At 40.4% G+C, this 12818-nt stretch overlaps 4 protein-coding genes across 4 annotated transcripts; 2 read left to right on the top strand and 2 right to left on the bottom strand.

Moving 5' to 3' along the window:
* Window positions 1–1465: 1465 nt before the first annotated feature.
* Window positions 1466–2417, top strand: LOC117564894 (rRNA-processing protein UTP23 homolog). Its single transcript, XM_034243842.2, has 3 exons — window positions 1466–1668; window positions 1724–1924; window positions 1976–2417. Exons 1-3 carry the CDS (start codon window positions 1549–1551, stop codon window positions 2381–2383), a joined length of 729 nt encoding a protein of 242 aa, XP_034099733.1. The 5' UTR covers window positions 1466–1548; the 3' UTR covers window positions 2384–2417.
* Window positions 2418–2448: 31 nt separating this feature from the next.
* LOC117564893 (dehydrogenase/reductase SDR family member 7) lies at window positions 2449–3550 on the bottom strand. Its single transcript, XM_034243840.2, has one exon. The coding sequence runs from the start codon at window positions 3412–3414 to the stop codon at window positions 2449–2451; it is 966 nt and encodes a 321-aa protein (XP_034099731.1). The 5' UTR covers window positions 3415–3550.
* A 4231-nt stretch (window positions 3551–7781) lies between these two features.
* LOC117566147 (exosome complex component RRP40) lies at window positions 7782–8605 on the bottom strand. The gene has a single exon (XM_034245634.2). The coding sequence runs from the start codon at window positions 8518–8520 to the stop codon at window positions 7822–7824; it is 699 nt and encodes a 232-aa protein (XP_034101525.1). The 5' UTR covers window positions 8521–8605; the 3' UTR covers window positions 7782–7821.
* A 428-nt stretch (window positions 8606–9033) lies between these two features.
* LOC117566146 (enolase) lies at window positions 9034–12579 on the top strand. The gene is made up of 3 exons (XM_034245632.2): window positions 9034–9197; window positions 10683–11415; window positions 11474–12579. Exons 2-3 carry the CDS (start codon window positions 10699–10701, stop codon window positions 12056–12058), a joined length of 1302 nt encoding a protein of 433 aa, XP_034101523.1. The 5' UTR covers window positions 9034–9197; window positions 10683–10698; the 3' UTR covers window positions 12059–12579.
* The last annotated feature ends 239 nt before the right edge of the window (window positions 12580–12818 follow it).

The following is a 12818-nucleotide window of genomic DNA, read 5'->3' as shown; positions in this document are numbered from 1 at the left end:
CACCACCGGAAACCCAGGCAAGCAGGCAGCCAAGCAGCCAGGCTTTGACGTAAGATTCCACTAATTCCGTATGCAGAACATGCAGAACCTAACTGGTTGAATAAGCAACAAATACCATATATGAAGCAGTTATGATGTGGAGAGGAATACCGCTTTTGAAAAGTGCCAAAAGTGTTAATATGGCAGAGAGTTAAGAATCAAGCATAAAGAAAAGCTATCTTAAGTTTGCTGATCAAGTATGTTAGAACTGTGCGAACCCACTGAATGGACAATATCCGATAACTACAATTACGGTGTTGCCCTTCTCCTGGTTTCATTGGGTTCGCTGTCGAACTGAGAGAATAACAAGCTTGCCAACCAAAGTATAAATGTGAAAAAATACGTATTCTATTAGAAAATGCAATTGCAATAGTCATGCTGATAGAGAGTACGTATTTCATTTGTTATCCAGGGGCAACCTTGATGGATTGAGAGCAAGTGTGCAGTTTTATCGCCACAAGTGGCAAGTGCAACTTGGCAAATGCGTCACAAACGAAAGTGCTCGCAACTAAGTTGCGTTCTTCACAATATACATCAAAGTAGTGCTAATCAGAACGATAAGCCGACAGTTGGATTAAGAGTGCAATAAAGGAATGCACTACTATCATTCAAGCCATAAAAACTGCACCCAATAACAATAAAATATAATTCACCAATGTAGTAACACATGCTCAAGTGCCCAGAAACCCAGAAATATACGAGTATGTACCATATGTATGAAAATGCAACAAAAGCTAGGTAATCGTATGTACATATATACAGTATACATTAAAATGCACATATACACATGTGTACATTGTCTATTATTGTCGCGTATATAGGGAATGTACAGAGCCGCGGGTTATGCCCTTTGAGCAATGTAAAACCAAGTGAATCATGGTAAAAATAAAAAACAATAGTCACACTTGAAATGCAAACAATATCAACACAATATTTACATGTGCTTTGAATTCACTCACACACAACGTCTTTTAAAAACTATATAACTTGATAAATGCGCAGTTGAATTGACAAAAGTATCGCCGGCAGATACAACCAAAACAAAACTAAACCATTGGAACCAGGAAAATGCAGAAAAGAGGGTGAAAACCCATGTAAGGTGGTTGAAAACACATACGCACGCAACAAATTGTGCGCGCCAAGTTTTGAAATATTTAAATTTAAAGAGTGCTGCAAAACGTAGAAATTGTGCAAGTTGAGTTAGCAGCGCTGTTTCAGTATACATCAAACTGTACCGTTCATTGTTAATTGGTAATTAGTTGTCATCGCTTGTCGTAGACCTGCAAAGTTTGTAAATTAGAAATTTCACCCAAAGTAGTTTTTATTATTATTTATTCATTAATTATAATTATATATAATTTTTGTCTGCCACTAAAAATGATTGAATAATTGACGTTTATCCAACACTACGGCTATTTTGCTTTATCAGCTGATGGTCACACTGCTGGCTCGGCGTGTTTTGCTTTCTGTGTTGCCCAAAGAAGTTATTTGTTTATTTCTAGTTAAACGATGAAAATCTCGCGCTTTAAAAAGTCACACAAAACCCTGGTGTTTTTCGCCAGCAACTTTGATTATCGGGAGCCCTATCAGGTGCTCGTCGACGCCACATTCTGCCAAGCAGCACTGCAGGTGAAGCAAGCCAGTGAAATTGCAAAACAAGTTTTATAACAATTTCTGTTTGCAGCACAAAATTGGCATAGAAGAGCAGATACGCAAATACTTTCAGTGCAATGTGAAGCTGCTAACCACACAGTGTGTAATATTGGAGGCAGAGGCTTTGGGTGCACCTCTAACAGGTGCCACAACAATTGTGAAACAATTCCACGTGCACAAATGTGGACACGAGGGGAAACCTGTTGCGGCTGCGGAGTGCATCAAATCAATGGTTAGTGAATGGTGTTAAAAGAGTGCATTATTAAACATACTTGCTTTGTAGACCAAGGATAATCGATACGTGGTCGCCTCACAGGATCGTTTGTTACAGGCAAGTCTTCGCAAGATTCCCGGACGTTGTCTTCTCTACTTGCACAAAGCGACGCCCGTGCTCGAAGCTCCCTCGGCAGCATCCAAGAAATGGGTGCTAAAGCGTGCCAAAAATCTGATGCTGGGGAAGCAGGCAGACAAAATCGATTATATGAAGCAGCAGCAGGGGATAAAACCAACAGAGCCAGCTGTGAAAAAGAAACAACAACGTGGTCCAAAGAATCCGAATCCTTTGTCCTGCAAGAAGAGCAAGAAACAAAAGGCAGCGCCACAAGGCGTGCAACAGACAACTACAACGATAGCAAAGGCGAAGCGGAAACGCGTCAAGATCTCTGCACACATCAAAGAATTAATCAATTAAAAAATCAGTTTAATAATTATTACATGTATAATTATCTTGTACAATGGCACACAAGTGATGTTCCTTTAGAGTTTGCCCTCGCGTATCTTGTTAAGCGTCTTCTCCGTCATAAACTGACCCAAGATCTTGGTGAGCGTCGCATTGCGTGCGCAATACGCCATCAGATTGACGGGGAACAGTCCACACCATGTGAGATCCATTTTGTTGGCCAGCGCCACCGCAAAGAGTTCTCCACAACGCTCGGCCGTCAGACGCTTCTGGTTGGCGGTGCTCTGACCCACTTTGCCGCCCTGTGAGCCCGTAAATGCCTCCAGCAGGAAATCGGTGGCTATGGGACCCGGTGCAAAAATTGTCACATCCAATTTACGCAGCTCAGTCTTCAAAGCCATCAGATAAGCATTCAGCGCATGCTTGGCAGCACAATAAGTGGCCGAGAAGGGCACTGGACTGAAGCCAGCAATGCTTGAGGTGGCCGCAATGTGACCACGTCCGCCATTCTGCTCGAGGAAGTAGCGCACCACTAACCGAGAGAGATGGACCACAGCAAAGACATCCAGCTCAAAGAGTTCACGATCCACCTGAATCTCAATGTCGGTCCAGTTGGCGCGTTGCGAGCGTCCCGCATTGTTGACCAGCACATCCAGACGCTCGAAATGATTGAGTACCGTGTAGAGAGCTGTCTGATGCTTGTCTAGCTGCAGCATATCCAAGGGCAGGATGAGCACATCCTTCTGCGCCAGCAGACCGCGTGCCACTTGCAGGCATTCGGCTTGCACTTGCTCCAATTGCTCCTGACGTCGAGCACTGAGCACAAGTCGAACACCGTGGCGGGCCAGGCTTACGGCCAAAGCACGTCCAATGCCGCTGGAGGCACCGGTTATCCAGACCACCTGCCCACGCATTGTGGAGAGCGAGACACCGAAACGAGATTTATACCACAGGGCAACATTGCAGTCAAGCACAATCCAGAGCACCACATAGACTACATAGTAGAGCACGAGAAGCAGAAGCAAAAATTCGAGGAACGTCATTTTATTTTGACGACACCTTTGGACTCGCTCTCTTTGCCGTAAACGTAACCGTAACCAGCTGTGACTTTCTCTATTCTGGAAAGTCGCCGCTGACACCTGCACTTGCTTCTGTGTTTGCGGCTGATAACGACAATCAGCTGTTTAACTAAGTGAGGAGTGAGTGTTGTGTGCGTGTGTGAGAGCTGATCAGACTTTCAGTATATACCAACTTATGGGTCACACTGTTGGGAGAGAGCAAAAAAGGAACGAGCAAAATACTGATCATAATACAATAACAGCTGGTAGTCTCATCTGCAAAATCTGGTACCTCTTCAATCATAACAATGAGTGGGAGTGAAAGGCACTCAGTGTACATATGTACATACTACATGTAAACCGAGCGAAACGACAGTGTGTGTATTAACCCTTAAAAGATGCAATGGGATTAAAGTTGCCAGTTAGAAAAAAAGAGAAATTAATTTCAAATAAGAATTTTATTATTGTTTTTTTGCATAGACAATCTTTTATTTACTAGTCCTTAATCTTCGTCGTCCGTGAGTTCAATGGCAACATCAAGTTTATCCGCTTCAACTGGGTTTTCTGCTAACCACCTATATAATGTGGTTCGACTCGGCAAAGGAAAGCCTTTCTTGTATAAATGTTTATACGCACGAGGCCCTGCTGTATGTAGACAAATTGCAGCAGAAATGTCTGTAGATTTGAATTGCGTTCGCTTTCCTCCATTCTTTAGTATTTTTATTTGGGTCTCCGTGAAAATTTTGCTAAGAGACATATCCAACTGCGTATGTTCCTCCAGCTCCTGGCGTAAAAAATTAATTTCCCTCTCCATCTCACGATTCATTTTTTTAAGACTGTTGTTTTCTTTACGCATTGTAGATTCTATTATCTCGTCCCTATAATAAAAATGCATTATTGTTTGCCTAGAGTTTTGACTTATTGTAACATGTTCAACTTACTCTGTTTGAGTGCCAGAATTGGCGTATCCTAATTTTGTAAGTTTAGGTTCTCTCAGTGGAACAGCATCATCTTTCAACCGCCTTCTTTTTGTGGTCGACGACTTCCACTGTCCCTCCCTAAAATGCGTTTCGCAAATTTTGGAGTGATCACCAAGTTCGCATTCCAACGATTCCTCCCACAATTTTCTTTTCATCGAACACTTGGGCGCTGCGATAAATTTTACACCATTCACGTGTCTACGGCAAACAGTGCAATATGTCATTTTGCATAAAGAATTATTAAAAAAAAATCGTCAGCACACAAGCTTTAACTTCAACATTCTTGCGGACGAGACTAGCTGCTGTTATTATAGCATTGTACTAATTGTATAATAGTGTGACCATATTTTATATTAAGCAATCCATATTTCAGTATTTATATATTTCAAGTATATATGGACTTTAAACAGCCATTTTTAAAATCCCTTTTCTAAGGCACAGTTTTCTCTCTATGGAGAAGGATGATAAGCAAAGCTGCATTTATAGAAAGTGCAGTACAAACAGGACGGATAAGTACTGATCATAATACAATAACAGCAAGTAGTCTCCTCCGTAAAATCTGGTACCTCTTCAATCATAACAATGAGTGCGAGCGAAACGACAGTATGTGGATTAACCCTTAAAAGATGCAATGGGATTAAATTTGCCATTTGAGATTTGTTTAACCATTTAATTTTTAATAATTTTGAATTTGAAAGGCGTTATTTTTGTTTTCACATAGACAATCTTTTATTTACTGTATTAATCCTTAGTCTTCGTCGTCCGTGAGTTCAATGGCAACATCCAGTTTATCCGCTTCAACTGGGTTTTCTGCTAACCACCTATATAACGTGGCTCGACTCGGCAAAGGAAAGCCTTTCTTGTATAAATGTTTATACGCACGAGGCCCCGCTGTATGTAGACAAATTGCAGCAGAAATGTCTGTAGATTTGAATTGCGTTCGCTTTCCTCCATTCTTTAGTATTTTTATTTGGGTCTCCGTGAAAATTTTGCTAAGAGACATATCCAACTGCGTATGTTCCTCCAGCTCCTGGCGTAAAAAATTAATTTCCCTCTCCATCTCACGATTCATTTTTTTAAGTCTGTTGTTTTCTTTACGCATTGTAGATTCTATTATCTCGTCCCTATAATAAAAATGCATTATTGTTTGCCTAAAAGTTTTGACTTATTGTAACTTACTCTGTTTGAGTGCCCGAATTGGCGTAGCCTAATTTTGTAAGTTTAGGTTCTCTCACTGGAACAGCATCTTCGTTCAACCGCCTTCTTTTTGTGTTTGACTTCCACTGTCCCTTCCTAAAATGCGTTTCGCAGATTTTGGAGTAATCACCTAGTTTGCATTCCAACGATTCCTCCCACAATTTTCTTTTCACCGAACACTTGGGCGCCTTTACAAATTTTACACCATTCACGTGTCTACGGCAAACAATGCAATATGTCATTTTGCATAAGGGTTAATTAAAAAAAAATCGTCAGCACACAACCTTTAATGTCAACAATCTCGCGGACGAGACTAGCTGCTGTTATTGTAGCATTGTACTAATTGTAATAATAGTGTGACCAAGTTTTATATTAAGCAATCTATATTTCAGTATTTATATATTTTAAGTATATATGGACTTTAAACAACCATTTTTAAAATCCCTTTTCCAAGGCGAAATTTTTAAAAAAAAAATTCCCCATTTCTCTATGGAGAAGGATGATAAGCAAAGCTGCATTTATAGAAAGTGCAGTACAAACAGGACGGATAAGTACTGATCATAATACAATAACATCAAGTAGTCTCCTCCGTAAAATCTGATACAATGAGTGCGAGTGAAAGGCACTCAGTGTATGTAGTAAACCGAGCGAAACGACAGTATGTGGATTAACCCTTAAAAGATGCAATGGGATTAAATTTGCCATTTGAGATTTGTTTAACCATTTAATTTTTAATAATTTTGAATTTGAAAGGCGTTATTTTTGTTTTCACATAGACAATCTTTTATTTACTAGTCCTTAATCTTCGTCGTCCGTGAGTTCAATGGCAACATCAAGTTTATCCGCTTCAACTGGGTTTTCTGCTAACCACCTATATAACGTGGCTCGACTCGGCAAAGGAAAGCCTTTCTTGTATAAATGTTTATACGCACGAGGCCCCGCTGTATGTAGACAAATTGCAGCAGAAATGTCTGTAGATTTGAATTGCGTTCGCTTTCCTCCATTCTTTAGTATTTTTATTTGGGTCTCCGTGAAAATTTTGCTAAGAGACATATCCAACTGCGTATGTTCCTCCAGCTCCTGGCGTAAAAAATGAATTTCCTTCTCCATCTGACGATTCATTTTTTTGAGTCTCTTGTTTTCTTTACGCATTGTAGATTCTAGTATGACGTCCCTTCAATAAAAATGCATTATTGTTTGCCTAAAAGTTTTGACTTATTGTAACTTGTTGAACTTACTCTGTTTGTGTGCCAGACTCCGAGTAGCCTAATTTTAAAATTTTTGGGCTGGGCTCCGTGTCTTTGTGAGGGACAGCATCATTAATTAATCGTCTTCTTTTGTAAATATTTCCTTTGTTTGGTGCCGCCTTCCATTGCGAAGAATCAAAATGAGTTTCGCAAAGCTTGGAGTTTTCACCAAGTTTGCAGCCAAGGATTTGCTGCCACAGTGTCCTCCTCTTCAAACATTTTGGTGCATTTATAAATTTTACACCGTCCACGCGCTTTCGGCATAAATTGCAATATGTCATTTTAACACAAGGGTTAATCTTCACAAAAAAATCGTCCGCGCACAAACTTTCGCTTCAACAAGCACGAGCGCACTGACGATACCGACTCGAAGCCGAACGTTAAGGCACGCGACGAGACTACCTTGTGTTATTGTATCATGGACGAGACTAGCTGCTGTTATTGTAGCATTGTACTAATTGTATAATAGTGTGACCATATTTTATATTAAGCAATCTATATTTCAGTATTTATATATTTCAAGTATATATGGACTTTAAACAACCATTTTTAAAATCCCTTTTCTAAGGCGCAGTTTTTAAAAAACGTTTCTCCATTTCTCTAAGGAGAAGGATGATGAGCAAAGCTGCATTTATTGAAAGTGCAGTACAAACGGGACGGATAACAATAACGCACGTCGGCTGGAAATTAGCCAACGATATGCCAATAATATATCTCAAGTCACCCCCACCACTCGCAAGAAACATCACGTTATCAGAATATTTCCAATGAGTTTGAGACTTGCGCGCAGGCGACTCAATGCAGTCCACACTCAAGCACAGCCATGGCCAGTTACATAGTTCCATTTGGCCAATGAAATCTAGAGCTGTCAAAGTTAAAAATTAAGGTGAATAAAAATAAAAGTTTTACATTAAAGGAAAATGCGAACTTGAAAAGGTTAGTAACTCTAATAAAGCGTCGTTTATTCACTACGCCTGCAATACATCGCCAAGGTTATCACACACTTTGTCGATCTCAGAGTGTCCCGCCTGTTCCAATGACAAAATGGCATTCGCCAGTCCCACAGTTTCGGCTGCCGAGTGAGCTTTCACCCAGATGCGACCGTTAACGCCAACGGCAATTTCATAGGGCAGTTTTTCGGTAAGCGCTTTCAGGGCTGGACAATTCTCGCGCAGCAGCAAACGTCCCAAATTAAGGCTGCACTTGAAGAAGAAACCATCCTGCAGTAATCCCAGCTTGCCGCGCTTTCCATTGGAATTGACGCACACTAATTCCGGTTCAATGTCTGGACTGGCATTCAGAACACGTGCATAGAGCAAATCACCAGGATTGAGATCGGGACGATTTTTTTTTGTGGCCGCCTCAAAGGCCAAATATGAAATGGAAGCCGAGTCTGCTGAGCCAATATCCACACGATACACATCACCAGACTTGGCTTTGATAATGCCAATGATCAGATCTCCTCGCGCCGGAACATAACGTCGCTGATAGTTGTCCACCCAGAATGTGTTTGGTTCCCGGTGTTTCAGTGGACCTGCTTTGCTGGCCACAACTGTGTCGTTGACTCGTCGCAGACCAGGGCCCAATATGATTCGCTTGCCCTTTGCGACATCCTCGACAGCCGTGATGCGCTCGCCGGGCATAACAATGTTCAATGCGCTGGACATAATTCTTGCAAAATAAACAATATAAACAAACTTGAGAGCGTGCCGCGTGCTGAATGCGTGCGCAGTGTGACCAATACTTGCAATAGAAAATATAATCAGTAAATTTTCCCCATCTTGCTCCACACCGCCAGTGCTGTAAAACATGTGTAGTTAGTAACTAAGTACAAATTGCTTTCTATATAAGTTTTGTTAGCATAATATTTATTACTAATATTTAAAGTAAACATTTAAAATTATGTGTTTGCAGCTGTGTGAAATTAAGTAGTCATATGTGGATGCCATTAGGCCTAACCTTGTCCGAAGGTCAATTCAAACATTTAGCCCCTTACTGAGAAAGCCGGCAGTCGGTAGTCCAGTGTACGCCTACAACAAGCCAGAAAGAGCCCCCACCTGGAAGCACACTCTCACTTCCACTCAGTACCACGCATCGGCAAGAATTTACGATCCACAAACGACAACAACAACATGGCGCACATTGTATTTGTATCGCGCGCTCTCCGATTCTGCCCAACGTTGCATTCGTCGTCAGCGCAAAAAATCAGCCAAAGTAGAAAATTTGTCGTCTGCTCATCGAGTTGGTCGAACGTAGCTTTCAGTAGCAAATCAGTCGGACAAGCCGGAAGCTCGCTAGAGTCGCTCTCGTCTGGATTTCAATTTCTCAAATTTAAAAGTTCTTGGTATGTATCACAAATATTAGATATATAGTATATAAAAGTGAGAGTGTGTGTAATAATAATTAATATTCAAACACTTTATTCAATTGCAAAAATTGTTTGCTGCTGATAAGCGCATAAATAACTAAACGCTACGATTATCTAACAAATTAGACGACAGACATATATATGTAATCTATATATACAATTTTTCGCTTACATTTGATGATTGCGAATTACACATTTCCATCGATATTGTTCTTAAAATACAGCAAATATTACAAATTAAGCAGCTTTGATGTAATATTCTATGTGACATTGTGCAATTTACTTTCTTTCCGGCAAATTTTCCTCATTACTTTTGCTATGACCTTAAACGCGGCGTAGAGGTCATTCGTACAAATCGCACTGCGGTCGCTGCTCTCCCGCATTGCTTCTTTGCAGTAAAAGTGTTTTTTTTTTTTGCGAATTACTGTTCGTTTACATCATATTTGTTAATTCTGCTAGGACAACAAATTGAGCTACGTTAATTTAAATATTAAGTTATTTTTTACTTATTTGCTCTACGTGTTTTTCTATCAATGAACACAAGTTTGTCAGCTAAACATTAATATTTAAAAAGCTCGGTAAATTGGATAATTTCATTTGTGTATTTTATTTAAGCTGTAAATACTATTAATTTAACTTAAAAATTATATGTATATGTGTATATTTGTTGGCTTCCTTGATGAAATCTTTGACTTCCCAATTGAAATTATTTCGTTCTTCTTATTTAATTGGATTAACTCATTTTAATGTCATTTGAGACACGCACACACATAGAAATATACATATGTACATATAAATTTTCAGAAATACATGCACTCATTTGTAAAAATGCGTGTATACTATATATAAAAAACTCACTATTTTCTGGATCTGGAAACAATTTGAATTCTATTTATGTGGTCGCGCAAAAAAAGAAAATCGTTAAAAAATATATATGTATATTAATTTTACTTACATTTAATATGATATATTTATTGCGAATACTTCATATGTATATATGTATATATATATGTATATATATATATATATATATATGCATGTGTATATTACATATACATATATTCTTCTATGACAATCTATAATACATAGATCATCTCCGGGTCTTATCTGCCACTATAAAATTGTTTTTATTTTCACGGTCCGAATAACATATTTAATTTAAATTTGGAAATCATTTAACAAATTTAATAAAAGTTACAAAGTACAACACATGCTTTTAGAATTTTTTAGATTCTTAAGTACTTAAAATATTTGCATATACATTTTTTTATATCACCTTTCTAGATTTTTTATCCATTTATAAAATAAATATAACAAATATTTCGGTGAATTTTTCTATTATCTTTTTGTGTGTTTAAATATAATTTTATTCGTTTGCACCTGTCTACTATATCATCTGAGATATTAGATAGTTTACAACATAGTACTAATCTTTCAACCAATCTTCTCATTTGTTTGCAGTACAAACGAAAACAATATGACCATCAAGTCGATCAAGGCCCGTCAAATCTACGACTCGCGTGGCAACCCCACCGTCGAGGTCGATCTGACCACCGATCTGGGTCTGTTCCGTGCCGCTGTCCCCTCGGGTGCATCGACCGGTGTGCATGAGGCTTTGGAGCTGCGCGATGGTGACAAGGCCAACTATCACGGCAAGTCTGTGCTGAAGGCCGTTGGCCATGTGAACAACACTCTCGCTCCCGAGCTGATCAAGGCCAATCTGGATGTCACAGATCAGTCTGCCATCGATAACTTCATGATCAAGCTGGACGGCACTGAGAACAAGAGCAAGTTCGGTGCCAACGCCATTCTGGGCGTGTCTCTGGCCGTTGCCAAGGCTGGCGCTGCCAAGAAGAATGTGCCATTGTACAAACACATTGCTGATCTCGCTGGCAACACTGATATCATTCTGCCCGTGCCCGCATTCAATGTGATCAACGGCGGCAGCCACGCTGGCAACAAGCTGGCTATGCAGGAATTCATGATCCTGCCAACTGGCGCCACCAGCTTCACTGAAGCCATGAAGATGGGCTCTGAGGTCTACCATCATCTGAAGAATGTCATCAAGGCCAAGTTCGGTCTGGATGCCACCGCTGTGGGTGATGAGGGTGGCTTTGCCCCCAACATTCAGTCCAACAAGGAGGCTCTCTGCCTGATCAGCGATGCCATCGCCAAGGCTGGCTACACTGGCAAGGTACACGATAAATCTCTTCAACATCTATGGCATTGTTTAACTTTTATCGTTTTTACAGATCGAAATCGGCATGGATGTTGCTGCCTCTGAGTTCTTCAGGGATGGCCAGTACGATCTGGACTTCAAGAACCCACAGAGCGACAAGGCCCAATGGCTGTCGCCCGAGAAGTTGGCCAACTTGTACCAGGAGTTCATCAAGGACTTCCCCATTGTGTCCATTGAGGATCCCTTCGATCAGGATCACTGGGATGCCTGGACCAACCTGACCTCCAACACCAAAATCCAGATTGTCGGCGACGATTTGACTGTCACCAACCCCAAGCGCATTGCCACCGCTGTGGAGAAGGGCGCCTGCAACTGCTTGCTGCTGAAGGTCAACCAGATCGGCACAGTCACCGAGTCCATTCAGGCCCATTTGTTGGCCAAGAAGAACGGCTGGGGCACCATGGTCTCTCACCGTTCCGGTGAAACCGAGGACTCCTTCATCGGTGACTTGGTCGTCGGTCTGTCTACCGGCCAGATCAAGACTGGCGCTCCATGCCGCTCGGAGCGTCTGGCCAAATACAACCAGATTCTGCGCATTGAGGAGGAGATCGGCGCGGGCGTCAAGTTCGCTGGCAAGAACTTTAGGAAACCACAGTAAACGTTGACACTTAAAAATTCCAAACACACCGAGCACACTCACCTCTCACGCTAAAAACAAAAATAAACGAATTGAAAAAGTAAAAAGAAACCAACCAACAAAATGAACACAAGTGTCGCATTTGGTGTAACGTTTTTTGTCAACCTCTTATTTGGGTTTGTGACTGGCGCACAAAGCAACCGATCTATACTATTACCCACACTTTGCTTCGTTATTAGACATTATGATTAACGTTACGATTAGTATGATCCTTCTCCACTCATCTTATGCTGCTCGACAGAGGCACAAATATCATTGTATAACCATAATATGGTACGGATTCATCTATGTTCAATGCTGCCCCGATCAACAATAAAGATAAAATACAATTACATACTTGTTATAAGCATCATAATTGTTCGACTCGATCAGTTAGCGAGTATATATTGTTAACACGCTATAAACAAAAGACGAATCCATTATACTCTTATTCAAAGTGTTACTAGATGTCAAATAAATATGGTTGAAAAAAAAAAAACAAATATGAAATATTTTCTTATGCATTACAAAATCGCAATGGAAAATTATAAAAAACACATAATCCTGGATATCTCAAGAACCGACAGGTCGATTGGGACGACCTTTGGTCAGTCGATAGTCCTTACTAAAGGGAGTTGCTTGACACAGGATTTGCCAGGATCGGCAAGGATGCAGCTGAGTTATAGCTTATTTTCTCCATACAAAAAAGTCCTTATATTTTACGTATTTGAAGGATGTTTGT

This window comes from Drosophila albomicans, chromosome 2L (assembly GCF_009650485.2).
Source record: "Drosophila albomicans strain 15112-1751.03 chromosome 2L, ASM965048v2, whole genome shotgun sequence".
Taxonomy (NCBI): domain Eukaryota; kingdom Metazoa; phylum Arthropoda; class Insecta; order Diptera; family Drosophilidae; genus Drosophila; species Drosophila albomicans.
This window is presented reverse-complemented; position numbering and strand designations above follow the sequence as displayed.